The 27324-nt window shown below is 47.0% G+C and overlaps 1 protein-coding gene across 1 annotated transcript in view; it reads right to left on the bottom strand.

Moving 5' to 3' along the window:
• TMEM120B (transmembrane protein 120B) overlaps positions 1-26974 on the bottom strand; it is a 45822-nt gene extending 18848 nt beyond the window's left edge. The window contains exons 1-5 of the mRNA XM_082698538.1: positions 26768-26974; positions 7497-7615; positions 6532-6648; positions 2129-2188; positions 1366-1461 (exon numbers count right to left, since the gene is read on the bottom strand). Coding sequence (XP_082554664.1) covers positions 1366-1461; positions 2129-2188; positions 6532-6648; positions 7497-7615; positions 26768-26836 — 461 coding nt within the window. The 5' untranslated portion in view covers positions 26837-26974. The remainder of the gene's footprint in view (positions 1-1365; positions 1462-2128; positions 2189-6531; positions 6649-7496; positions 7616-26767) is intronic.
• Between the last annotated feature and the right edge of the window lie 350 nt (positions 26975-27324).

Below are 27324 nucleotides of genomic sequence, written 5' to 3'. Positions count from 1 at the left end.
GACTTCTGGCCTCTAGTACTGTGTGAGAATAGATTTCTGTTGTCCCAAGCCAACCAGTTTGTGGTGCTTTGTTATACGAGCCCCAGGAAATGAATACAGAAAGGGACGGGGAGATGAGAAGCTGAGAGAGCCAGGCCCTCGCTGAACTTTAGAACCAACCACAGGTTTGCCCTTTGAGGGCCCCAGATCTGCCAGCTCCAGGGAATCTGGCTGCACATCGAGAACATCTCTCCCTTCCAGAGGGGCATGTGAGCAGGCAGTGCCGATGCGTGCAGCCTTTAGCCTCTGGGGAAACAGGCCAGCCCGAGGCAGCAGGCAGGCATGGGCCCAGGACCTAAAAGAGGCTTTGTCTGGACATTCAAGTGGCCAGACCAGAAACCCGACTCCCAGACAAGCCCTTGCCAGCAAATAAGCCCGACACATGGGCCAGATGCCCAAGCTGTACTCTGCTGCCTCCCCTCAAGGCACAAAACCCAGGGCCGGGGGAGGAATGAAACCCCCTGAGGCACTGGCCTTCAGCCTCTCAGAGCCACGTGGCTCCTTCCTGCTCCAGAAGCAGCGGCTGGCGCCCGGCAGAGCCCTCCACACACAGTGCTAACAAAGCCTGGTGTCACCCCGTTTTACAGATGGAAAGACTGAGGCTCCCAGAGGGAACCTGCTCATGGTAACAGCCAGTCAGTCCCAAAGCCAGGATTCAAACCCAGGCAGGCTTTTTTTTTTCTTTTTTTTTTCTCTTTTCTTCCTTCCCTTCTTCCTTTCCTTTTTTCTTGCTTTCTCTTTTTATAACTGATACATAATTCACATACCAAAGAATTCACCCTCTCAAAGTGCCTAATTCATTACTTTTTAGTATATTCACAGAGCTATACATTCATTGCCTCTATCTAATTCTGGAATATTCTCTTCATTCCAGAAGAAACCGCTTCCGCATCAACAGCACCCACTCCCATCCCCCACCCCCACCAGCTCCTGACCACTAACCTGCTTTCTGCCTCTATCGGTTCACCTGTTCCGGATATTTCATATAAGTGGAATCATACAATATGTGACTGGCTTCTTTCACTGAACATAACATTGTCAGATCCCATGTTGTAGCATGTGTCACTACTGTATTCCTACTTATTATCGGAATAATATTCCATTGTGTGGCTGTGCCACTGGGCTCTTTCCTAACTCCTAGTTATAAGGTCTCTCCAGTAGTGGTTCAGTAGGTATTTGTTGGACGGATGTCGAGTAGACAGGACTGCTGTTCCGTATGAGAAAAAGCTCTTCTCTACCTACAATCGCCCAAATACTGCAGACACAGGAGAGAGCCCCACCCCCAGCCCTCACCAAACTTACACACACCACCATGTTTCCTGTTACCTGTAGTGGAGGACAAATCGACAGGCCACAGCCCCTAGGAGCAGGATGATGGTCAGGTAGAGCTTGAACTTCTCATACTCGTCCTTGTAAGCAAATCTGCAGTGAGAGACACCCCCAGGAAAGGTCACGTAACTATTACTATAGTTAACAGTAATATAACTATATCCTGTCTGGGGACACAATCCTCGGCACCATCAGATCCTCTGCCTACCACCAGCCACTGCCCACAGGAACCTCGCGATCCCACTAAAGGAAAGCTCTGGCCTTGAATGAATGGTGATGGTCAATGAGACAAAGAGGACAGATGAGCAAAGCTTCCCATGTCCCTGGGCTCCTGGGGGTAGGTCTCTGGGCTGGTGATGGGGATGGGCAGGGGGTGGAGAAGGGCTCCTCCCTAATCAGCTACGGCAGCAGAAACGCCACAACTCGACCGCCCCTGGGACTGACTGATCTCAGGTGGACAGCACTGCCTGCTTCCCAGGAGAACCGTGTGTGATGAGGGGGTGGAACAGAGCAGGGACCGTTTCTCACGGGAGAGTGGCAGTTCTGCTCACCCAATGTACTGACTGCAGGAAAAGAAGGAAGGAACACTCCCAAGGTGGTCTCCTCACTGAGCAGGAGAGGGTCAGAAAGACCAAGGGCCACAGCCCACACTATAAATTTTTTTCATTTACACAAAAACTTTAGCTAGTTCATTTCTTCTAAGTGGAAAGGGCAAAATTCCTGGATTCCCTAAAGTCAGGTGGGGGTCAGAGATACTTACTTGGCCTGGTTGCTGAGAAGGGTCACATTCACATTGCCAAGGACGAGATTTAAGTAGAGCCTGGAAGGAAAGGACTGGTGAGGGCTGACTCGTTCCTTACCAGCCCTAGGAATGGGCCCCAACCAAAAACATTCAAATAATAAGCATGCCTTGAGCACGGATGTTAGAAAATAGTGTGCTAAACTCAGCAGAAAAATTCTCACATGGAGAATAAAGACTAACTAGAGAATGAGACAACTGTGACACATGCAGTCATGACTAAACTATTTCCCCCCATCTTAGCTGGCTTAGAGACCAGATTTCCCAGGCACCCATGCAGCTCGTGTGAGCATGTGACTGAGTTCCAGCCAATGAGGTGATGGAATGTGTACAATCTCTACAAATCTCTAGGTCAATTTAAAAAGGGTTCTTTTTTTTTTTAAGATTTTGTTTATTTATTTGACAGACAGAGATCACAAGTAGGCAGAAAGGCAGGCAGAGAGAGAGGGGGAAGCAGGCTCCCTGCTGAGCAGAGAGCCCGATGCGGGGCTCGATCCCAGGACCCTGAGATCATGACTTGAGCAAAAGGCAGAGGCTTTAACCCACTGAGCCACCCAGGTGCCCCAGAAAGGGTTCTTTTTTTTTTTTTTTTAAGATTTTATTTATTTATTTGACAGAGAGAAATCACAAGTAGGCAGAGAGGCAGGCATAGAGAGAGGAGGAAGCAGGCTCCCTGCTGAGCAGAGAGCCCGATGCGGGACTCGATCCCAGGACCCTGAGATCATGACCTGAGCTGAAGGCAGCGGCTTAACCACTGAGCCACCCAGGAGCCCCTAGAAAGGGTTCTTTTTTAAAGCTGAAGTATAACCTTCAATATATTTATAGGTATACCTATAGTATATTTTATGCCTGGCTTCTTTCCCTCAATACTATGCCTGGGAGGTTCACCCACATTGTCTGTGTATAGTGTTCCCCTGAGTGGACACCCCACAACTTATTTATTCATTCTACTACCGATACACGCTTAAGTTGTCCTCAGTTTTTGGCTAATAGAAATACACTGCTATGAACAACTTTCTTTTTTTTTTTCTAACTGAGATGTAATTCACATACCATAACATCATCCTTAAAAAAAAAAAAAAAAGCTTTATTTATTTATTTAAGTGATCTCTACACCCCTCATGGGATTCAAACTAACAACCCTGAGGATCAAAAGTTGCATCCTCTTTAGACTGAGCCCACCAGGCTGTAACATCACCCTTTTCATGCATACAACTTCATGGTTTCCAGTATATTCACAACATTGTACAGCAACATCACCATGACTTAATTCTATACCATTTTTTAAAAAGATTTATTTATTTATTTGACAGACAGAGATCACAAGTAGGCAAAGAGGCAGGCAGAGAGAGACGGAGAAGCAGGCTCCCTGCTGAGCGGAGAGCCCGATGCAGAACTTGATCCCAGGACCCTGGGATCGTTACCTGAGCCGAAGGCAGAGGTTTAACCCACTGAGCCACCCAGGCGCCCCAATTCTAGACCATTTTCGTCATCCCGAAAAAAAAGCCCATACCCATCAGCAGTCTCTCCCTTTCCGCCCTCCCACAGCACCTGGCAACCACTATCTATTGCACATGTATGGATTTGCCTATTCTGGACATTTCACTTATAAAAGACTCTTGTGGGTGCCTGGGTGGCTCAGTGGATTAAGCCACTGCCTTCAGCTCAGGTCATGATCTCAGGGTCCTGGGACTGAGCCCCACATTGGGCTCTCTGCTCAGCGGGGAGCCTGCTTCCCTCTCTTTCTCTCTGCCTGCCTCTCTGCCTACCTGTGATCTCTATCTGTAAAATAAATAAATAAAATATTAAAAAAAAAAAAGACTCTTGCAACATGGGACCTTTTGTGTCTGGATTCTTTGCTGTCGACCTTCTTATATATGTCTATTGGAGGTCAGAAGCACTTATTTCCATTGGCTATGCAGACAGGAGTGAAATTTCTAGATTATAGAATAAGTGTGTTTTTGGCTTCCCCAGGAAACAGCAAACTTTTTTTTCTAAAAGGTATCCGCTTGCCCTCCGCTCCCTGGAGATGTGACGGTGAGAGCCAGCTTTGGCCGCGTAGGTGAGGACAACTCCCTGAAGGGTGGTGAACCAGCAAGCTGGAGATGGAAGCACTGAGTCCCTAGATGACCCCATGAGCCCGCCACTCTTGGTCCCCTCAGCTCTGGACTGCTGTGTGTGAGAAGAGAAACTTCCCCCTTGTTTGAGCCCCCGTATCATTGGGCTTTTGTTACAACAGCCTGTACTCTAATGGCACTAATAAAGATGCAAGTAAAGAGTTACAAAATCTCAGGGGAGGAAGGGTTTAATTCTACAGAGGGAGGAGGGGTCTTTGGAAAGGCTTCACCAAGTCGGTAACATTTGAACTGGGCTTTGAAGGGCGAGTAGAAGGCGGAGAGGAGAAAAGTCTTCTTTCTAGCTCTGAATAAATTTGAGGGGCATTTCTGGTCTGAGGTAACTGGAACAGAGATGTAAAAAGAACATCAATCCCCCCCCCCCTTCCCGCCTAGAGATACAGGCCCTACTTCCTGAAAGAGCAGTGCCATTTCCCTTCGGAGAATCTCTTTTCCCCTCCAGGTCCCGGGGTAAAGCATATGACAGAGCCTTAGCCAACCAAAGCACTGCATCCTCCTGATTGGGTCAATGATGGTCATGTGACACAATGGTCTCAGGCCAATGAGACTCCGTCCTGGGACTTTTCCCAGAACTACAAAGAAACAAAGAGGCTTTCTCTGCTGGAATTGCTAAGCTGGCAGAATGCAAACCCAGAGCGCCTGGGGCCAGCTTGTAGAGAAAGTCTCCCTAAACGCAAGACACACAAGGCAAAGGGAATAAAAGGAAAGCTCATGGAGAGACAGAGCCTAACAGTATCATTTGAGCAGCAGGATCCAGCCAGACCTGCAGCCACATCTGCACCTTGAGGTTACATGAGCCAATAAATTGCCCATTTTTTTGTAAGCACTCTGAGTTGGGCTTTCTGTCATTTGTAATCCAAAGATTTCCAACTGTCGCAAAATACGCAGAGGACTGAGGAGGCTGGAGCTGGGAACGTGGACCTGGGCCACTCTGTAAAAAAGGGTCATGGGAGGGGCGCCTGAGTGGCTCAGTGGGTTAAAGCCTCTGCCTCTGCTCAGGTCATGATCTCAGGGTCCTGGGATCGAGCCCCACATTGGGCTCTCTGCTCAGTGGGGAGCCTGTTTCCTTCCCACCCAACTCAGGGAGGATTTCCTGTGGCAAAAGAGGAGAAGCCAAGAGGAATGGCTTCAAGTGTAAAAGAACTAGTAAGCCTCCTGACCAGGGGCTCTGATTCAGCGCTTAGGCAAAACCGGGAGAAAGGGCACAGGGAAGGGATGGGAGTGCACTTAGCAGCCCACCTCGGGTTCTGATACAACACTGTCTGATCTCACTCTGGAACAGGTGGCAGTCATGTCACCTGAAATGGACTTCTCCAAAGGAGGAAGAGTATTCACATCCAAACCTGGGCTGAGCCGCCTGAGCAGAACACCCCCCTAATGTCTTTGTACCTTGTAGAATTTGGGTACCTGGGTCTGACTCACCAAGCTATAGACAATACAAGAAGCTCCCAGCACAAGGCTAGGCATACAGCAGGCACTGAATACATGTTTGTTCTCAAAAGAAAAAAAAAGAAAAAAGAGAGAGAGAGAGACCAACAAGCACACTCTTAAGTGCAGAGAACTGATGGTTACCAGAGGGGAGGGGGCTCGGGAGGGGTGAACTAGGTGACGGGGATGACGGAGTGCCCTTGTTGAGATGAGCACTGGGTGACATATGGAAGTCTTGAATCACTCTGTGGTACACCTGAAACTAACACGATACTGTTTGTTAACTATCCTGGAATTTAAAATAAAAATAAAACCCGTGGGGGTGCCTGGGGGGCTCAGTGGGTTAGGCCTCTGCCTTTGGCTCAGGTCATGATCTCTGGGATCAAGCCCCAAATTGGGCTCTCTGCTCAGCAGGGAGCCTGCTTCCCCCTCTCTCTCTGCCTGCTTCTCTGCCTACTTGTGATCTCTGTCTCTGTCAAATAAATAAGTAAAATCTTTAAAATAAAATAAAATAAATGTTTGTTCTTTGGGAGAAAACACCTTTCCTCTTCACCTCGGGTGAGACCAGGCATGCAGCCGGTGCCGGAAACCAGATCTTGTATGCGGTTCCTCACAAAAGGTCTCCTGAGATCCCCTCCTGTTCCAGGGAGGAATGCATGAGGAAGCCTCCTTCTCTTTCCTGCCCTTACTTCCTCAACCTCAAGCCTCAAGCCCTAGCAGGGAGATGGGAGTCACCAGACCAGGTACGCTAGGCCTGGGCATCTGCCCGCAGCAGGGGTCCAATAAGCTCCCAGCTCCTACCCATTCTTCTTGGGCAGGTAGGCCTCCATGTCGAAGAAGACGTTCTGCCGTTCCTTGATGTTGGCACTCATCTGCTGAATGAGCTCTGCCTCCTCCCGGCTGGCATGCTTCCTGTACCTGTTCGGTCAGAGATGTGGGCACAGGAGAAGCAGGGGTGTTACTCAGACTGGAGGAAGAATGTGGGAGCTCTGGGCACTGCCCTGCCATCTTTCTATCTCGATGCTTCTTACAACCTCAATCAGTCTCCTTGCCTGCCTGGGGATCACAGCACCCATTGGACTCCTTCACCTGTGGGGGAATGAAAGCACTTTCCAAACCATGAAGACATGAGGACTGGGAGGTGAACATATGATCCTGGTCTCAAGAACCGAACTAAGTCATGAGCTTAAGTATTTCCCCCTGGGGATCCCAGACTTCCTACCACCTACACCAAAGACCTACAGCAGCTTTCCTCCAGGAAACTACCTCTCATCCTCTTTCCCCCTCCATACGGTTCCAGTAAGGCTCTTCTGTACCCCAGGCCCATGAACTGAGCACATGACCCAGTACTGCCTAACCAGAGTCTCAGTGATTGGTTTACAAATGAACACGTGACCAATTCCAGCCAATTAGGATCACACCCAGAACTTTTACTGAAAAACAAGTTATTCTCCTGGGGTAACCCAACCAAGAGGAAGGAAGGCTGGAGACTTATATCTGGAAGATATAAGTTGGGCACTGCTGGAGGCCACCTGGGTGACCATAAGGGGGCAGTCAGCCTGAGCATGAAGCCAATCTAGAGGAAGGCAGGATTTAGAAAGGGGGGAAAAAACAAACAGATTCCTAAAAACATCTTTCGACCCCAGGATCCAGTGATGTCTGAAGCTACTCCTGGTTTTTTTCCATTAAAATTTCCATTCTCTGCTTCAGCCAGCTTTGAGCTGGGTTTCTGTCCCATAAAACCCGAGGAGCTCAGCCTCGCCTACCTCTGGAGTGTGTGCTTCAAGTCCTTCAGGCGCGTCTTCTGCTTGTTGATGGAGCCACTACACAAAGTCTGGAGCGAGGTCAGCTCCTCCAGCTTCTGCTTGTAGATCCTGTGGGTCTCCTGAGGGATGGAGGGGCCCGAGCAGAGTGTACGGGAGTGTGAGTGGGTGGTTTTGCACAACCGGACATGACCGTGGAAGTCGGTTTGAGAGCTAAGATGATACAACTACTACGATCAGAGAGGTGGCTTAGACAACTAGGACGGGAATTGGGGAATGCAGCACGGCACAGCACTTCTGTAGGGAACTCGTGGTTTTTTCCTACCCCCGTAGGAAATAATAGCAACAGCAGCCAACTATGCCTCTGAGAAGCAAACTCTTGTCACCCTCTACTTGGTCCAGGAGTCAAGAGTCTCTGCATCAACAGCAGTCATGTGATCCAAGCCTGGCCAATCAGTATCCTCCAATGCCCTAGCCACTGATTGGCTCAGAGGCAGCAGACACATGGCTCAAGCTGGGCCAATGAGAGTCAGCCCTGGGACTCTGGTTTAGAAGTATTGGTTTAGAAATACCCTCCTTCTTCTGGGTTTGCTAATCTGGGAGAAAGTACACCCGGGGCTGCTGAGCCAATGAAGCCAAACAGGAAAACAGAATTGCAATGCAGTTCGAGACAGAATTCTCACCATCAACTGAGCCCTCAGATCTAACCAGGTCTGAAATGTAATGCTCTTGATGATATGACGCAGACTCCTTTTCACTTAGGCCAGTCTGAGTTGGGTTTCTGATCCTGGCAATGAAGAGAGCTTTTGCTAAGCCAAATAAGAAAAGGACACACCTCTTCCCTTAGAGCCAGCCCTCCCTACCCCAGGCTCAGGAAATAACCACTCAGGACCGCAAGGCCTGGGGAAATACAAGAGACTTCACCTCAAGGCAAGGGGAATGAACACATTAACTTCTCAATCTTGCTGCCCCAGCACAACTCCCCCAACATTCCGCCATATGCTCAGAAACAAGCCCTTCACCCCAGTGTTCTGATAATCTAAGACAAGCACCAACAATTTGGAGGAAACAATATGAGGGACAGGGACCATGAAATTAAAAACAATAACCCAAGGAACATATTTAAAGTGTCTGTTTTCTTGGGTGGGGAGAAATGTATTTACCAAGGGAGAGAAAAAGGGGGTAGTCAAAGGATGAGGCCAGAGCCTAAACGGGGTCTCCAGATACCTGCCAAGCGGGGTCTCTAGATAGGACAGTCAAGACAGAAAATAAAGAATCGAAGGCAATGAAGTGAACACGTAACAATTAGGAGCAACATCAAAGAACACTGTGAGCAAGTCTCCCCTGAACCCGATGTGAGAGAGCCTGTCCCCTGAATTCACACAGCACCCTCAGTCTCTCCTTCCTGGGTCCCCGGAGAGGAAAATCATGTCTTTTACATAACTTTCTCTTTTTATTTATTTATTTATTTATTTTAAAGATTTTTATTTATTTGACAGACAGATCACAAGTAGGCAGGAAGGCAGGCAGAGAGAGAGAGGAGGAAGCAGGCTCCCCACTGAGCAGAGGGCCCGACGCGGGGCTCGATCCTAGGACCCTGAGATCATGACCTGAGCCGAAGGAAGAGGCTTCACCCCACTGAGCCACCGAGGCACCCCTGACTTTCTCTTTTTAAATACTTTCAACCTTCTTGCTAAAGAATTCGAATTCAAGTTCTTGCTAAAGAATTGTAGGAATACAAAGAACCTCCCCACTACCCTTCACCCGGATTCACGAACTGTTGGCGTTAGGCCATACATACTTGCTTTATCGCGTGTGTGTGTGTGTGTGTGTGTGTGTGTTTTCTTGGTCTATATCAGGCAACAGTGAACTACAATCCACAGGCCAGATCTCCAGCCACCAGACTTTGCATGCAGTAAGCTAGGAATGGTTTTTGCCTGGTTGGGGGGAAAAAAATCAAAAGAATATTTCAGGACGCATGAGAAGTCCACGAAGTTGAAATTTCGGAATCCGTAAATAAACTTCATTGGAGCACAGCCACACCCGCTCATCTGCGTATGGCCGAGGATATGCAGCTCAGCGAGTAGCTGTGACATAGACCATATGGCCCGCCAAAATCTAGGATCCTCATTACCTAGCCTTTCTGCCAAAAAAAAGTTTGCCTACTCCTTCCTAAACCGTTGGTCGTAGACCACATGCTTCTTTACTCTTAAACACTTCACAGCACCCATTTCCTAAGAATGTGGCATTCTCGGGGTTCCTGGGTGGCTCCGTTGGTGACGCATCTACCTTAGGCTCAGGTCATGATCCTGGGGTCCTGGGAATGAGCTACCAGTTGGGCTCCCAGCTGCTCCCTCTCCCTCTGATGCTCTATCCACTCCTGCTCACTCTCTCTCTCTCTCTCTCTCTCTCTCAAATTAAATAAAATCTTGACAAAAAAAACAAAAACAAAAACAAAACCCTCAACATTCTCTCATATATCCATAGTACAATGATCAAATCATCGCATCTCTTTCGGTTCCTTTAATAGTTCCTCAACTTTGCTTTTTTTTTTTTTTTTTTAAGATTTTAGTTATTTATTTGACAGAGACAGACACAGCAAGAGAGGGAACACAAGCAGGGGGAGTGGGAGAGGGAGAAGCAGGCTTCCCGCTGAGCAGGGAACCTGATGCGGGGCTCGATCCCAGAATCCTGGGATCATGACCTGAGCTGAAAGCAGACACTTAATGACTGAGCCACCCAGGCACCCCTCAACTTTGTCTTTCATGACATGGACTTTTTTTTTTTTTTAACTTGACACAGAGAGAGAGATCACAAGTAGGCAGAGAGGCAGGCAGAGAGAGAGAGAGAGTGGAGGAAGCAGACTCCCTGCCAAGCAGGGAGCCCGATTCGGGGCTTGATCCCAGGACCCTGAGACCATAACCTGAGCCGAAGGCAGAGGCTTAACCCTTTGGCTTAACCCAGGCACCCCATGACATGGACATTTTTAAAGGGTTCAGTCCAGTTGTTCGGAAGAATGTCCCTCCATTTGGGTTTGTCAGATATTTCCTTGTGAGCCAATTTTGGTTATGCTTTTGGGACAGAAATACCATTAAAGTGATGCTGTGCCCTCCGTTTCTCCTATCAGGAGGGACAGTGTCTGTGATGCTAACTTTGATTGCATGCTGCCCACTGCGTTCTCCATTCACAGTGACCAGCTTCCTATCTGTAATTAACAAGCACTCTGGAGAGTGGGAGGCTGTGATTTACTCCCTTTTGAATTCTGGGGCCCTCTACGCTCAACTAATCTGCTAGTAATAAAGGAAACCCTCCAGAAAGGGACAGGAATGAATGAATGAATGAATGAATGAATGAATGAATGAATAAATGAAACCCTCCAGAAAGGGACAGGAAGGATGGGGGCAGAGAGATCCCAAGTATGAGGCCTTGAGAAGGTGGGGCCTCTGACTCTGGAGTCCTCCACAACAGCAGCTGAGGCTCCTGGAAGATAAAGGGCTCCACTAACTCCCGGCACTCTGTGGGGTGGGGTTCCCACCACGGAAAGATAAGACCAGGACTGCAACATCAGGCAGCCAGATGCTCACCAAGCTCTCCTGGGTTTAAATTAATATTTAATTTCTTAAGTAAAACATGAAGACATTATCCTTGTTAAAAATTAAAACACTACCGCTATGCCTACAGTCGGCTCTGAATATCCCACATTCCGTCTTCCCCCCTTTCTCCAGAGGTAACTACTGGTACCACTTTCTTCTGTCTATGTATTCTTCCAGACTGTAGCCTGGCATTTCTACGTTCTATATAGACCTATTCCTATATATATGCACATAAATATATATACATACATATGAGAGATGCCCACTGTTGCAAAACCAAATTGTTCCTAATGCTTATTACTTCCTTTAGTAACAGGACCCCACTGAGTAGTAGCTGGGCACATGGCCGTCCAGTAACAGACATTTCTCAGCCTCTCCTGCAGCTACGTGTAGCAGCAGGATGATGAGCTAGCCACAGGGAGGTAGGTAGGTGGGACATGTGTAATGTCTGAACCACACCTTTATAAGGAGCTGCTGGTCCTCCGCTGTCCCTTTCCCTAGGGATATGGCGACAACAGGTGCAGTTAGTTACCTTGAAACCAGAGATGGAAGCCTCGTAATGTCAATGGCAAAGCCCACTGTCCCTTCCTCAGCCAAGCCAAGCTCATGTGACCGAGCTTTGCACCTGTGACGGTGTTAAAACATGATCGCCCATCCTTTAGCAGGCCTCTCGTAGAGGTGGGATCTCTGTTCCCTCCTCTTAAATAGAAACAGGCTTGTGGCTGGTGTGACCAATAAAATATGGCAAGAGCAACACTACAGGCTCTGAGAAAAAAAGTCGTGAAGCCCATGTGGCTTCTGCCTTATTGCTGGAACACTACCTTTAGAGCAAACAGTCCTGAGGCCACCATGTTGTATGGAAATCCTAGCCACACAGAGAAGTCACACGTAGGCACTTTGACCAACAGTCCCAAATGATATGAACATTCTCATCATTGCAGATCAGACATCTAGATGTGTGGGTAAAGAACCACCAGATGATTCCAGCCACAGCCAAGTAAGCTACTCCCGTCCATTCAGTCTTCCCAGCTAAGATCTCCGACATCACAGAGCATAGTCAAGACATTCTCCTCATCCCCTGTCTAAACTCCCGACCCAGAGACTCCATGAGCAAAATGTAATCATTGTTGTTTCATACATATGAACACACATAACTGAAAACCATTTACCCTGGACCACACCTCCCTTTGGACTGTTACATGAGGAAGATGCTATCTCATTTAAGCCTCTTTTTTTTTTTTTAATTTGGGGATATCTTTGTTATAGCAGCTTAGCTTATATCTTAGCACATACTTTTGATTTTTTTTTAATTTTATTTATTTGACAGACAGAGATCACAAATAGATAGAGAGGCAGGCAGAGAGAGAGAGAGAGAGAGAGGAGGAAGCAGGCTCCCGCTGAGCAGAGAGCCCGATGTGGGACTCAATCCCAGAACCCTGAGATCATGACCTGAGCTGAAGGCAGAGGCTTAACCCACTGAGCCACCCAGGCGCCCCATACTTTTGATTTTTAAAAATATATTAACGGGGGGCACCTGGATGGCTCAGTGGGTTGAAGCCTCTGCCTTTGGCTCAGATCATGATCCCAGGGTCCTGGGATTGAGCCCCGCATCTGACTCTCTGCTCAGTTGGGGAGCCTGCTTCCCTTCCTCTCTCTCTACCTGCCTCTCTGCATACTTGTGATCTCTGTCAAATAAATAAATACAATCTTAAAAAAAAAAATATATATATATATATACACACACACACACACACACAGAGTATCAGGGGCACCTGGGTAGCTCGGTCGTTAAGCATCTGCCTTCAGTTCAGGTCATGGTCCCAGGGTCCTGGGATCGAGCCCCGCATCGGGCTCCCTGCTCAGTGGGAAGCCTGCTTCTCCCTCTCCCCACCCCCACTTGTGTTCCCTCTCTCGCTGTTTCTCTGTCAAATAAATAAATAAAATCTTTAAATATATAAATATATATAAACAGTATCAGAATATGGACATGATTCCACATGTTTCTTTTTATCGTTCAACAATATGTCCTGAAGATCTACCAACATGAGAATGTAGAGATGTACTTCAATCTTTTTAGTGCTAGGCAATATTTCATGCTATGAACATACTACCATTTACGGAGCCGTTCTAATGCTGAAACATTTATTTAGGTTGTTTCCAGTCTCTGCCTGTAACCAACAATGCAACATTGACTAATAGCCTTGCACTGCCTCCCTGGGCACACACACAAGCATCTCTCTAGGGAAGAGAAGAAGGATCACTGGGTCAGAGTGTACAGCCTTGTTTTTAGTTTTAATAGATCTTGGCAAACTGCCCACAGAGTGGCTGTACCAATTTACACTCCTACCCACAGCTTATGACAATTGTCAACACCTCACCAGCACTAAGTGACATCAACTTTTCTACAGGCACTTCTCTAATCTGCTGGTGATACTTTCTGCTCAATCCTAAGGCATCAGACTGGGTAGGGATAGGAAGTCCATGAGCCTTGCCACTATTTTGTCCCCTGCATATGGAGTCACTCCTGCTCCCCTTTGGTTCTTTCTCTCTGCCATTAGCTAGAGCCACTCCCCAGGGGAGATCTTGTATTGGAGACCATACATCTGGGACCAATCTTGTCTTCAGTTCCAGACTCAAGATTTGTCAGTTAGGAGGAGGTCAATGTGGGGTTGGGTTGGGGGAGTCAGAAACAGGGCCCTCAACGTAACATACTCTCCACTCCGGGGGCATTCCTTGCCCACACCCAGACTCTGTGGATTCCATCTCGTACCAGTCCCACAAGCAGTAGGAAAGGTTATCAATTATTTCTTGGATCCTAACTTTTCTTCAGACAGCTGCTTCCTATTCTCACTCTTTAACTGTGGTAAAATACATATGAAATTTACCGTTTTAAGAATTTAAAATTTCTAAAATTTTTCTGATTTTAATAAAATACATATAATATTATCATCTTAATAATTTTAAAAAATATTTTATTTATTTATTTGACAGAAAGAGACCACAAGTAGGCAGAGAGGCAGGCAGAGAAAGAAGGGGAAACAGGCTCCCTGCTCAGTAGAGAGCCCAATGTGGGGCTCGATCCCAGGACCCTGAGATCATGACCTGAGCCGAAGACAGAGGCTTAACCCACTGAGCCACCCAGATGCCCCAGCATGTTAATAATTTTAAGTGTAGGGGCACCTGGGTGGCTCAGTCAGTTAAGCGGCTGCCTTTGGCTCCGGTCATGATCTCAGGGTCCTGGGATCAAGCCCCAAATAGGGGTCCCTGTTCAGCAGTGAGTCTGCTTCTTCCTCTGCCCCTCCCACTCATGGTCTCTCTCTTTCTCTCCATCTCTCTCAAATAAACAAAATCTTTAAAAATAATAATAATTTTAAGTGTACAATTAGGTGGTATTAGATGTGTTCACATCACTGTGAAACCATCGCCACCATCCATCTCTAGAACTTTTTCATCATCACAACTGAAACTCCAAATCCATTAAATAATAACTCCATTTTCTGTTTCCCCAGCCCCTGGAAACCACCATCCTACTTTGTCTCTGAATTTGACCCTCCAGATACTCCATATACATAGAACCATAGATAATGTCTTTTTTTTTTTTTTAACCCAACAGAAGAGAATATAGTTTAATTGAATCATACAACATGTGAACCCTTCTAGTTCTTCATAATCTATGTCTGACTTCTCAGAAATATTTTGGGTGGGTGGAACTAGAGGGTATTATGCTAAGCGAAATAAGTCAATCAGAGAAAGACAATTATCATAGGATCTCTCTGATATGAGGAATTTGAGAGGCAGGGTGGTGGAGTTGTGGGGGGTCAGGAGGGAAAAAAATGAAACAAGATGGGATCGGGAGGGAGACAAAGCATAAGAGACTCTTAGTCTCACAAAACAAACTGAGGGCTGCTGGAGGTGGGGAGTAGGGAGTGGGTGGTTGGGTTATGGACACTGGGGAGGGAATGTGCTATGGTGAGTGCTGTGAAGTGTGTAAGCCTGATGATTCACAGACCTGTACCCCTGGGGCTAATAATACATTATATGTTAATAAATAAATAATAAAATAAAATAAAGAAAAAATAAAAATAAAATTTTTTAAAAATACATATTTTGGGGAAAATGCAGAGAGCTTTTGGGGGAAGTGAGGGGAGATAAGTGACCACATTTTTTTTTAATTCCAATCAGTTAACATACAATGTTATATTAGTTTCAGGTGTACAATATAGTGATTCAACCCTTCCATACATCACCCGAAGCTCATCACAAGTGCCCTCCTCAATTGCCATCACCTATTTAACCCATCTCCCCACTCCACTCTCCTCTGGTAACGATCAGTTTGTTCTCTATAATTAAGTTTGTTTCTTGATTTGCCTCTTTTTTCCCCTTTGCTTGTTTTGTTTCTTAAATTCCACATATGAGTGAAATCACATGGTATTTGTCTTTCTCTGACTTATTTCGCTTAGCATAATACCCTCTAGCTCCATCTACGTTGCTCCAAATACCAAGATTTCATTCTCTTTTATGACTGAATCATATTCCATTATATACACACACACACACACACACACATACATTCATACCCCACCTTCTTTATCCATTCATCATTCGATGGACATTTGGGCTGCTTCCGTATCTTGGCTGTTGTGAATAATGTTAGTATGAACATTTGGGTATATAAGTATCTGTTTGGAGTCCCTGCTCTCAGTTCTCTTGGGTATATAACCAGAAGTGGATTGCTACATCAAATAGTAATTCCACATTTAATATTTTTTTTAGGAACCACCATACCATTTTCCACAGCAACTGCACCATTTTACAACAGCTCTCTCTCTCTCTTTTTTTAAAGATTTATTTATTTATTTGACAGACACACAGTGAGAGAGGGAACACAAGCAGGGGGAGTGGGAGAGGGAGAAGCAAGCTTCCCACAGAGCAGAGAGAGTCCAATGCAGGGCTCCATCTCAGGACGCCAGGATCATGACCCGAGCCAAAGGCAGACTCTGAACAACTAAGCCACCCAGTCCTCCTCAACTGCTGTCTCTTAATGCACTGTCCGTGGGGTGGGGAATACAATTCTTGCCCGCCCTCGGAATCCCCGGCTATCCTCTGCACATGAGCGTGTCTCCAGAAGACCCTCAAACCTGTGTTTTGAAATGCTTCTTCCAGGAGCAGGAAGAGCCACACCGCAGCAATCTAGCCCTGGCTTTCATCCAGTCGGCCTTGAACCTGTAGCCTCAAATGGAATTGGTCACCATATGGAAGCCTTCTATTGTTTCTGCCAGCTAGGCAGCTATTCCCCTTCTGGTTAATGTCTCCACAGTTTCTTTGGAAACCCAGCCCTCCCCATGTTCAGTTATTGAAATCTGGCTGGGAATGGGGTTGAACTTGCCCCAGGTTCCAGGGCATGTGATCTGGGCCTGGCCAATCAGAATATCAGCCTCAGGACCCAATTGGCTGATTCAGGGACAGGCATTCAAAACCCACAAATCTTAGCTGGGCTGGGGTGGGGGTAGCTTCTACCAGAACTGCTTAAAAAAAGCGGCTCTTTTTCCACTAGTCTGAAGGAGGAAGAGCTTGTGTGAGCCCAGAGCTAATGGAGCTGTCTTGCTTGAACATGAATCCAAATGACGGGAAAACGGGGCAGAGGGGCAGATGAAGGCTGAGCCCAGGTGGCTCCATTTGAGCCCCTGAATCAACTCGTACCTGCAGCTGGTACGCCTCTGACTTCCCAACTACATCAATAAAGCAATGCTGTTTTATTCTGATTGGTTTTGCCACTTTGGATTGAATGTCTTTATTTCAAAGGCAAGTGTCAGAATCTAGATTAAAATGCCAAAGCACAGAGTTCTCCTTCTAGGCAAAGTTAGCCACACAAAATAAGAAGAGAAGCCACAAATCTTGGACTCATTATTACCAAACTCTGGCCCTGGGTGCTATCATCCTAAAGACACCAAAAACAAGGACTTGGAGCCTCGTCTAACGAATCCTTCACCAAGCCAGTAACTAAGCAGACACCTAAAAATGTAGATCTTTGAACAATCAAACTGGGTGTTTTTTCTACAAACCAAAAACCTTAGCCATCATTTTTTAACAATTTTGAGGTGTAATTCACATACATTTGCTGTGTAATTCACTCATTTTTTAAAAAAGATTTTATTTATTTATTTGACAGACAGGGATCACAAGTAGGCAGAGAGGCAGGCAGAGAGAGAGGGGGAAGCAGGCTCCCTGCTGAGCAGAGAGCTGGATCCCAGGACCCCGAGATCATGACCTGAGCCGAAGGCAGGGGCTTTAACACTGAGTCACCCAGGTGCCCCTAATTCACTAATTTTATGTGTACAATTCAGTGATGCTTATATATCTGCCAAGTTATGCAACTATTACCACATCATTTTAGGACATTACACCACCCAGTAAGATCCCTCGCGTCCATGACAGCGCTCACTCCTCCCTCTGCTCCTCTCCCTCTGGCCCCTGGCAACCCCTACCCTACCTTCCGTCTCTACAGATTTGTCTTTTCTGAATAGTTCACATAAATGGAGTCACACAGTTTGTGTGTGGGGTCTGGCTTCTTTCACTCAGCAAAAACACTCCTGTTTCTGAGGTTTATTCATGTTGTAGCATACACAAGTGTTCCCGCTTTCTGAAAGTTCACGTGATGCCATTTTGCTTTTACGAAAGACCGCCGTTAGTAGATCAATGGCTTTTTTTTATAGAAGTGAGAATCCTCCTTGGATCTCTTTTGGTTAGCAAAAACAGGTATTAATGGAGGTCTTTCAAAAAAGCAGTGGTGTAACTCGAACTTTCGGGAAGCAGGGGATACTCTTTGCTTTACGCCATTCTGGCTTATGAAAGGTTTCCCTGGAAGGTGGTACTTTCGGATAGTAGCGGGGGAAGCATGTATTACTATGTTCTTATGGCTACTTAACAATAAAAATTTAGTATAGATGCATCACACTTCGCTAATACATTCACCTGTTATCGGGCATTCCAATTATTTCCACTTTTTGGCTATTATAAATAATACTTCCATGAATATGTACAAATCTTTGTTGTAGACATATTTTCATTTCTCTTGGGTAGATACCTAGGAATGGAATTGCTGTTCATATGGTAAATGTACATTGAACTTTTAAAGAAAATGACAAACTGCCAAACCACTATTTTAATTTCTAAACTTGGCAGCAGTGGATTGGAACACGGGAAACACCAAACATTGGGAGTCCGCTCTCTGCACACGGTGCAGGGAGTTCCAGCTTATTAAATGTGATTGACTCCCACATCAAGTTGCTACCTCTAAAAATAACCCCCAGTGCTGGGGGCACCAAAGTAGACAAGCAGCTGCAAAAGAAAGAAAGAAAAAACTCCATTCGAGAGCACAAAGCAAAGCCCCCAGCCCCTAACTTGTCTAGTTCAAGGCCAAAGAAAAGAAACACACTTGACAGAATATCTAAGGAAGGAGCTTTAAGCAATTTAAAAAAAAAAAAAGGATAATTATAAGCACTGCCAGTAAAGAATTAAATGCTAACTATATAAATTTAGTTAAAATCTCCAAAAGAGAAAAAAAGCATGGTTCACTACTCGACTCTGCAGTAAATAATATCTACATGGTCATAATCACATGTAAATGACGTTGAACCTATAGAACTGCCTTTCTTTTTTCTTTTCTTTTAGTTTTTATTTTAATATTTTATTTATTTGTTTGACAAAGAGAGAGAGAGAGATCACAAGTAGGCAGAGAAGCAGGCAGAGAGAGAGAGGGGAGGAAGCAGGCTCCCCACTGAGCCGAGAGCCCAACGCAGAGCCCGACGCCAGGACCCCGAGATCACGACCCGAGCCGAAGGCGGAGGCTCAACCCACTGAGCCACCCAGGTGCCCCCTTTTCTTTCAGTTTTATTTATTTAAGTAATCCCTGCACCCAACATGGAGCTCGAACTCGTGACCCAAGATCAAGAGTCACAGGCTCTTCCAACTGAGCCAGCCAGGCACCCCGGAGCTGTTTTTCTTTATTAGCGTTTTGGTACTGTTGGGTTACTTTTTGGCCTCCTGCTCATTGTATTGTGAAATATTCCAGGCATACAAAAAAGAAAATCATAAAATTGATAGAAAATAAACATCAGCACCCATATTCTCACTCTCAGTTTAACAAAGAGAGTTAAAGGCCCCCTAAGTATTCTTTTGAGATGGTGTATCTATCCTCTGCCCCCAAAGAGGGGAACCCATTTGCTGGTTATTTCTGTCCCCATGTTCGCCCCAGATCAATTCTTTCCCTCTGCCCGAGGAGGCTGACCCCTATGGACAGCATCTCCTGGATGCCGTTACCCTGCTTCCCACTTGAGATTGGCCCACGGGATGCATAGCAGGAAGACAGAAGCTGGGGTATTTGTTCCTCCTGCCTCCTCTGGTTTGCTGCAGCCTTCAACCATTGCAGTGCTGTCCTTCCCCAGCAACAAGCTTTGGCCAAACCCTGGTGATGCCCCCCTCCCTCTGCCCGTTTAGGAACAGGACTGGCCCCAGCTCTAGAGGCCTCACTCTTAAACTGCCACACTTCTGTAAATAGTCCCTCCTTTAAACTCCTTTGAGGGGTGCCTGGGTGGCTCAGTCATTAAGCATCTGCCTTCGGCTCAAGTCATGATCCCAGAGTCCTGGGATCAAGCCCCACATCAGGCTCCCTGCTTGGTGGGAAGCCTGCTTCTCTGTCTCCCACTCCCCCTGCTTGTATTCCCTCTCTTGCTGGCTCGCTCTCTGTCAAATAAATAAATTTAAAAATCTAAAATTAAACAAAAACAAGAAAACTCCTTTGAGTGAGATCCTTCTGGAAGAGTCATTTGCTTCTCATCAGGGCCCTGCCTGATCTCCACTATACTGAATCTGGCCCATATCAGTCCCTTGTACTCCATAAGCATGTATCAGCAAGCAATACATAGTATCGGTTAGAATGTGTTTAACTTTATCACACATGTCATACTGTGTATATGTCTCTGCAACTTTCCACTCAATGTTGCTCTTCTTTTAAAAAACATTTATCCAGGTTGACACATGTAGCTCTAGTTTCCTCATTCTGCTCATCATACCTCATTCTAAGAATGCTCGGTGGAATTATCCATTCGGAAGAACATTAGGTTTCCAGTATTTAGCTGTTAAAAACAAGTGTTCTGAAAATTCCTGAACATCTCCACTTGAATATTTAACTTTGCAGATATGTATTACTTCTTTTTTTCTTTTTTTAAAGATTTTATTTATTTATTTCACAGACAGAGATCACAAGTAGGCAGAGAGGCAGGCAGAGAGAGAGGAGGAAGCAGGCTCCCCACTGAGCAGAGAGCCCGATGCGGGGCTCAATCCCAGGACCCCGGGATCATGACCTGAGCCGAAGGCAGAGGCTTTAACCCACTGAACCACCCAGGTGCCCCAGATCTGTATTACTTCTAACTAAACATGTAGGATGGATCAAAAGAGAGGGAGAGAGAGAAGCGCTAACATTGGCTCTAAGAGCTGGGATGCCGATACCTCCTTTCCTACACAGCTAATTACCATCCTTCTATACCACGCACAGAAGACACAAACAAGCAGGTTTCTGTTGGAGGCTTAGGCAATCTGCTGCCTCTCCTGTTCTCTGAGGCCCCAAGCTCTGCCCCGGTGGGAAGAGGAGGTTAATGACGCCAGGTCTCAGCATGGCTGTGGAAATCTGGAAATGCCTGCTTAACACAACTTGGCTACATCATAAGATCCAGAACCTGAGTCCACATCTACTGCAAGAATTGTCAGCAATGGAATCTCACAGCATTTTCAGACAGGGGTTCGGCCCAGAAGCATCGCAAAGTTGGTGGGCAACCCAGTAGGTTGCAACTGAGGCATGGCCACCAGCAAAATGTGGTGTCTGATAGCTGTGTTTCTATCAGAAGTTTTTTTTTTTTTTTAAGATTTTATTTATTTATTTGATATAGAGAGATCACAAGTAGGTCAAGAGGCAGGCAGAGAGAGAGAGAGGGAAGCAGGCTCCCTGCTGAGCAGAGAGCCCGATATGGGACTCGGATCCCAGGACCCTGAGATCGTGACCCGAGCCAAAGGCAGCAGCTTAACCCACTGGGCCACCCAGGTGCCCCATCAGAAGTTTTTGAGAGATTACATTTATATAGTTCTCCTTCCAAGGAATCAAGATCAAATGAAGATTTCTTGATGCTGAGTACACTTCACTAAGACTCATCACCATGAAAACACCACTAAGGACGGCAAGTTGACTTCACCAAAATGACATCAGTTCTGTATTGGAAAGAACTCTGAGTCATGGGCCAGGATTGATTGGTGATGCCTTACAGGAGCGGTAAGTGCAGGTATTAGACAGCGGTGTCAGACATTTGGGAGGCAAGATAACCTAACTCTTCATCCCAGAGTTGTCGCTTCTTAGGTAAGTCATATAAGTTCCTTGAAGTTTCCTCAGCTGTGAAGGGGTCCTGAGATGAGTTTTATGTAACAGGCCATATACTGGTTTACTTTTATAAAATCAGTTTTATTAATGTATAATGTACATACCAGTCCAACAATTTTCAGGTGTACAACTAAAGGAAGTCTAGCAAATATATACAATTGTGTAAACGCCACCACAATCAGGACATACAACAAAGGTTCACAAACTGCTGGTTCACCATGCCCTTTGGGTCTCAGTACACTCCCCATAGTCTCCAGGCCAAATGATTGAGAAGTATTTATGTCCTAACAACTTAGTAGCCTTTGGGGGTGGGGGAGAAAAATACGCAGAAATGGACAGAAACATTTTTATTTCACTCTGAAATAACCAAAATTATTTACTAATGGAATGTGTGAGGCTATTGGGCTCGGCACAAATTCTCAGACCGTGGAATGAGATTGGACACTGTCACCCTCCTTTCTTTTTCACACGAATTTTCACACAGTACTTGATTTTTTTTTAAGATTTTATTTATTTATTTGACAAAGATCACAAGTAGGCAGAGACAGAGAGGGGGAAGCAGGCTCCCTGCTGAGCAGAGAGCCCAATGCGGGACTTGATCCCAGGAACCCAAGATCATGACCTGAGCCAAAGGCAGAGGCTTAACCCACTAAGCCACCCAGGCGCCCCATACACCGTACTTGATTTTAATCACAGATCCCTAAAAACCTAACTTTACAAAGATATGCCATCATCAGAAAAATGTGACCTAACGTGTAAGCGTGAACTACCCCAAGTTAGCAGTTTAAGCGGTGTAGGACAGATGTCACTGTGTTTCCCTTGAAAACTAAAAATATCCCATGGTGTCCCTGGGAGCTTAATGCAGGTCCTCGGGGGTGCCTTGACACAGTCTGGGAATGACAGACATAAACTACTTCTATGACCCCCCACAGAAGATGCCTGCCCAGCATCCGTCTCTCTTTTCTTACTACCAGTATTTTCATTTTCCTTTATAGATCTATCTGGATCTCCCTCATTCTTCCTTCATATGGTTTGTGTGGGACTCCTATGGGAATTACCAAGGAAAAGTCTCTCTGTTTTGGCCAGATTTGCTGAGTTGGGAGATGTCAGCCTGGGGTGGCCAGTGCACCTCTTTGCCACAACATGAGAGAGACTGCCTGAGCATAAGGCTGATACAGAAGACACAGAGAGGGGGTGCCTGGGTGGCTATTCGGTTATGCGTCCAACCCTTTGCTTCAGTTAGGGTCACGATCTCGGGGTTGTGGGATCGAGCCCCACCTCGGGCTGTACCCTCAGCATGGAGTCTGCTTGTCCCTCTTCCTCTGTTCCTCCACACACTTGCGAATGCACACGCATCTCTCTCTAAAATAAAAAAATAAATAAAATCTAAAAAAAAAAAAAAAAAAAAAAAAGAAGAAGAAGAAGAAACAGGGAGACACACACACACACAGAGACATCATTGGAGCCCCTGGACCTAGCCTGGCCTAAAGCCATTTGTCACTGGACTTCCCAATACATGAGCCAATAAATTCCTTTTTTGGCTTAAAGCCAGCTGAATGGGGTTTCTGTCACTTGCAACTAAGAATCCTGACTAATGTATTATACATATGTGTGTGTGTGTATACATATATATATATTTCAGTGCTTTACTACATATACATTATATATAAAGAGAGAGCACATATAAAGTAATGCACGAATGAAATGAGACCCCACAAGTTCAAAAGCTTCTTTGCAGAGCCAAGGGTCTCAAGATACTTTGGGAGCCCACAGTGTGAGGAACCCCCAAAATATCTGACAAACACAGCAGACCTGGGTTCAAATTCCAAAATTCCATGACTTTCAAGTTAGTTAATATCTCTTAGCCTCAGTCTAAAGCAGGGTTGGTCATTTAGATTAAATGGAAGGATCCATGTACCCTACAGTTAGCTCTTACCGTTATTATTGTCAGTCTTTGTTTTGTAGATAAAGAAACTCGAGCTCAGAGTGATGGCTTGGTAAAGGTCAGATACTAGACAGGCACAGGCCTCAGGCCTGAACCCAGGAACTGTAACTCCCTGTCCAGGGGCTTTCCACACAAAGCACTTCTAAAGCAAGAGACCCATAAGGCAATGCAAGATGGAAGAGAAAAGCCTACAAAAGTGTGCCCAGGGCACAGACCTGCCTGAAGCAGTGGTTAAGAGTATAGACCCTGACATTCAACAGCCTGGGTTTGAATCCTGACTCCAGTACTTACAAGACACGTGACTTTAGGTATATGATTTTCCCTCTGTAAAATGGGACAACAGGATCTCTTTCATAAGGTTTTCATAAAATAATACTGACCTTCTTGCTTCTACCCTGTCCCTCTCATGTCTATTGTATACACAGCAGCCAGAGAGATGCCTGTTTCATTGGTAGGAAAAGCCAAAATCTTTACAGTGGCCTACCAGGTCCCTGCATTTCTGTAAGGTCAGATTTAGGGAACAGCCTCTTCGGGCCACCTCCTTCCTGGATGGGGAGGGATGGGGTCAGGTTTCCAGTGATGCAAGTCAGGAAATGCTTATTAAATCACCTGCCACAGTGTCTGTAAGTGACCTTCTGTGGTCACACCACAGGCCACAGGGCCAAACATGTGCTGGTCTCAGACTGATGCTCAATTCACCAGCATGGATGAAACCCCAGCCAGCCAAAACCAAAGTTCCCATAGCCACTTGACCTTGCCCCTGAGTCTACTGAGGCCCTGGCAGATACAAATCAGTCCAAAGAAAACAGATCCTTTCCTCTAGAAAGTCCCAGAGAGTATGACTTTTGCGGTGAGGGGATTCCAAAGACATTTTGAATCCTCTGTGGTCTGACAATTAGGTTTCCTCTTTCCTCTATTCATTTGAAAAAGGGAAGAAGAGGTGAAACACAGAAATTAGCTATGACCCCAAGAAAGAATCAGAGAGATACAAACATGAAACCCACAAATCCCAGATTCAGAGGCAGATATAGGAAAATTAAGATACACAGGAATTTTCTGGTAAAAATAAAAAATTAATCCTTCCTTTTAGTTCCAATTTGTTCACCTGCCCCCCTGTTGTGACCTCCTTGCCCCCCAATAAATGTCTTATATCTGAAATTCTGTCCAACACATACCCAATGACATATACCCTACTTATACACATATCCCAGAAACTTTCATCTCAGGAGTTCAAAGCTCTCATATTTATTATGGGGGATGTGGAAGTGAGAAGAGAGAGTGAGACCTACCAGCACAATGACAGACATCCAAAATAAGCATTCAGACTACTAAGTTCTAAAGGCAGCTTTACCTCTCAAGAGCTGTGTGACCCCAGTTGAGTGAATTAGATTCTCAAGTTTTAGTTTCCTCATTTATGAAGATACAAACAATGTCTATGACCTTGATACACGGGGGACTCTGTGGCCTTCCATCCATCACTGTCCTCTGACCCAGGAGTTGTCCACTAAACCCTGAGGCCAGCAGAGTCCCTCCTCCCTATAGGCCCAGTCCATTCCAGTTCCCCCACTGCTGAAGAACTGAGTAACGGACACCTCAGTTTCCCCACAGTCAGATGTCCTCCAGCCCTCGCTGTGCACCAGGGGACAAACCCCAGAATTCCCAGTTCTTCTCTGTCTCTCACATACCTGAACCAAGTAAGAACACAACAACAAATCCAATGTCTCCTTTGCGAGCTCTGCCTGCCAAGACTAGCTGGCTAATTGCTGTTGATTGCATTAATTGCATGGCTCTGAAGTGTTAAGACAACTCCTCCTCCTAGTGTAAGGCAGGGCAAGGGAAAGGAATTCAGGAACGAAAGCTCCACACGGTAAAACTCTTCTCCCACTCCCGACCCTAACATCCCTTCCATGGCTTCACAGCTGAATTTGACCCAAGAGCCCAGTAGGGCAAAGTGTTAGGAAGCAGCTGAATCTTCTCGACGGGACTGGAGCCAGACGAGTCCCCTGAGAACTGGGTGGGCCCCAAGCCCCAGACCTGAAGGAGAGGGCACCAACCCACACATGCCGCACAGGCCAAGAAAGGCATACCAGTTCTGGATACTTTATTCTCTGCTCATGCCTAAAACAGACCCCTCGCCCCCATCTTCCTGCTCCATCTCTGCAGCAACCCCCTCTTTAAACATCAGGGCCTACTGCCTCAGGTCCAGAAGACCCATCACAGACAACCTCCTCTCCCCTCCTCTGGACCCGGTAAGAGGACAGTCAACTGGAGATGAGAGCGACATGGACAGGGAAAACGTCATGCTCCAGCCGGAGACAGGAAGAAGTGGGGCAGAGCTGTGCAGTATGGTTTCGGGCAAACAGAGCCCAACTTCAGAGAAAACAGGCACAATCTAGTAGCTGCAGAGGAAAAAGCCCCATCTCCAAAACTGGTCCCGGAGTCCCTCTTGGCCAACCCCAAGGTTTCATGTGTGAGACGTCTCTAGCCACCTGAGTTGGTAGCTGAGACCTGTCTGAACCTTCTTTCAGGGACAGCTTTTCCTGCCAGGACCCCACAGGGGCAATGCCATTTTCTCAAGGGGCATCTCTTACATCTGCCCTCTCCCTACTCCATATAAGGTTCTGGGCCAGATGGGTGAGAGCTGAGAACAGCCTCTATCACGGAGGGAGGCAACGCAGCTGTCAGAAGTGACAGATGCCATCCACAACGCCAAACTCAGCCTGCAGTAGCAGCACAGAGGAGGGCACAGACACCAGAGTCCCAAAGACGCAGAACAGGGGTCTCTAATCCCTGAGCAAAGCCTAGGGGTTCAAGGTGAAAGGCTCCCAAGCACATCTCTCAAAATGTAGTTGCAGAAGAGAGCACTGCTCCACCAAAATACAGAAGTTGGGCTGCCAAAAGCAGGTGGACAGGGGTGCGGTTAGGAAAGACCCCTGCGGAGGTGGGGGCTGGGCTGTTCTGAGTCCCAGCACATATATGTCCCCCCTCAGGCCTCCCCCACATGACACATCTGGAAGTTCCCCTCAGAAGCCACAGACCAACTTTCTGTAGAGAAGGAGGTGCGCGGAGCAAAGAGTCGGTGCGAAGGCGGGGTAATGGGGAGCTTCCACCGGGCGCCCCAAGTGGATGAAGAACTGAAGTGCTGGGAGATAGGAGGGTGCTGGCCCACGCGGACCACCAGCCCCCAGTGCCCAGCCAGGGGCAGCCCTCTGGACCGTGATGGTCCCCACCGCCCCGGCCGGGTTGGCAGGAAGGGGAAGGCACCGCACCGCAGGTAGCTCAGTTGCGCGACCAGGTGGCCCGGCCCTACCTGCAATTCCTGAAATTCTCCCTCCAGCTCGTGCCACTCGCGCTCGCAACGCTCCAGCTGGCCGGACATGGTGCGGCGGTGCGAGGCGGCGGCAGCGGCGGCGGCGTCAGCTCCCGCAGCGTGGCGCGGGCGGCCACCAGCACCGGAGCCCGTCCGCCCGCGGGCCGCCTTCGGAGGCACCAGCTGTTCCTGCGCAGCCGGAGCCACGCGCGCACCTGACGTCACAGCCCCCGCCCCAGCGCCCGCCCCACCCCCTCGCCAGGAGGCAGGGCCCCGCGCATGCGCACGCACCTCCCCAGCTCCGCCCCCGCGCGCCCGCGCGCCGGCTGGGGGGCGCTGTAGTTCGGCGCGGCTTGGAGGTGTCTGCTGCCGCCCCTTTGAGAATGCTCCTGCGCTTCCAGTCTCTCCTATGAGGCTGGGGAGCTTGTCCACCAGCTGCATTTGCAGAGCTTATCTTACTTAGATTGTGTTTATTGGGGATGTCTGGAGTCGTAAGGAAGATTCGGAGGAGGTGAAAGCTCACCACCCCTTGGCATTGCCTGACCAGAGTCGAAGCC

The sequence above is a fragment of the Mustela nivalis genome (genome assembly GCF_964662115.1).
Source record: "Mustela nivalis genome assembly, chromosome: 14".
NCBI lineage: Eukaryota > Metazoa > Chordata > Mammalia > Carnivora > Mustelidae > Mustela > Mustela nivalis.
The sequence above is the reverse complement of the archived record's forward strand: the minus strand, read 5'-3'. Positions and strand labels throughout refer to the sequence as shown.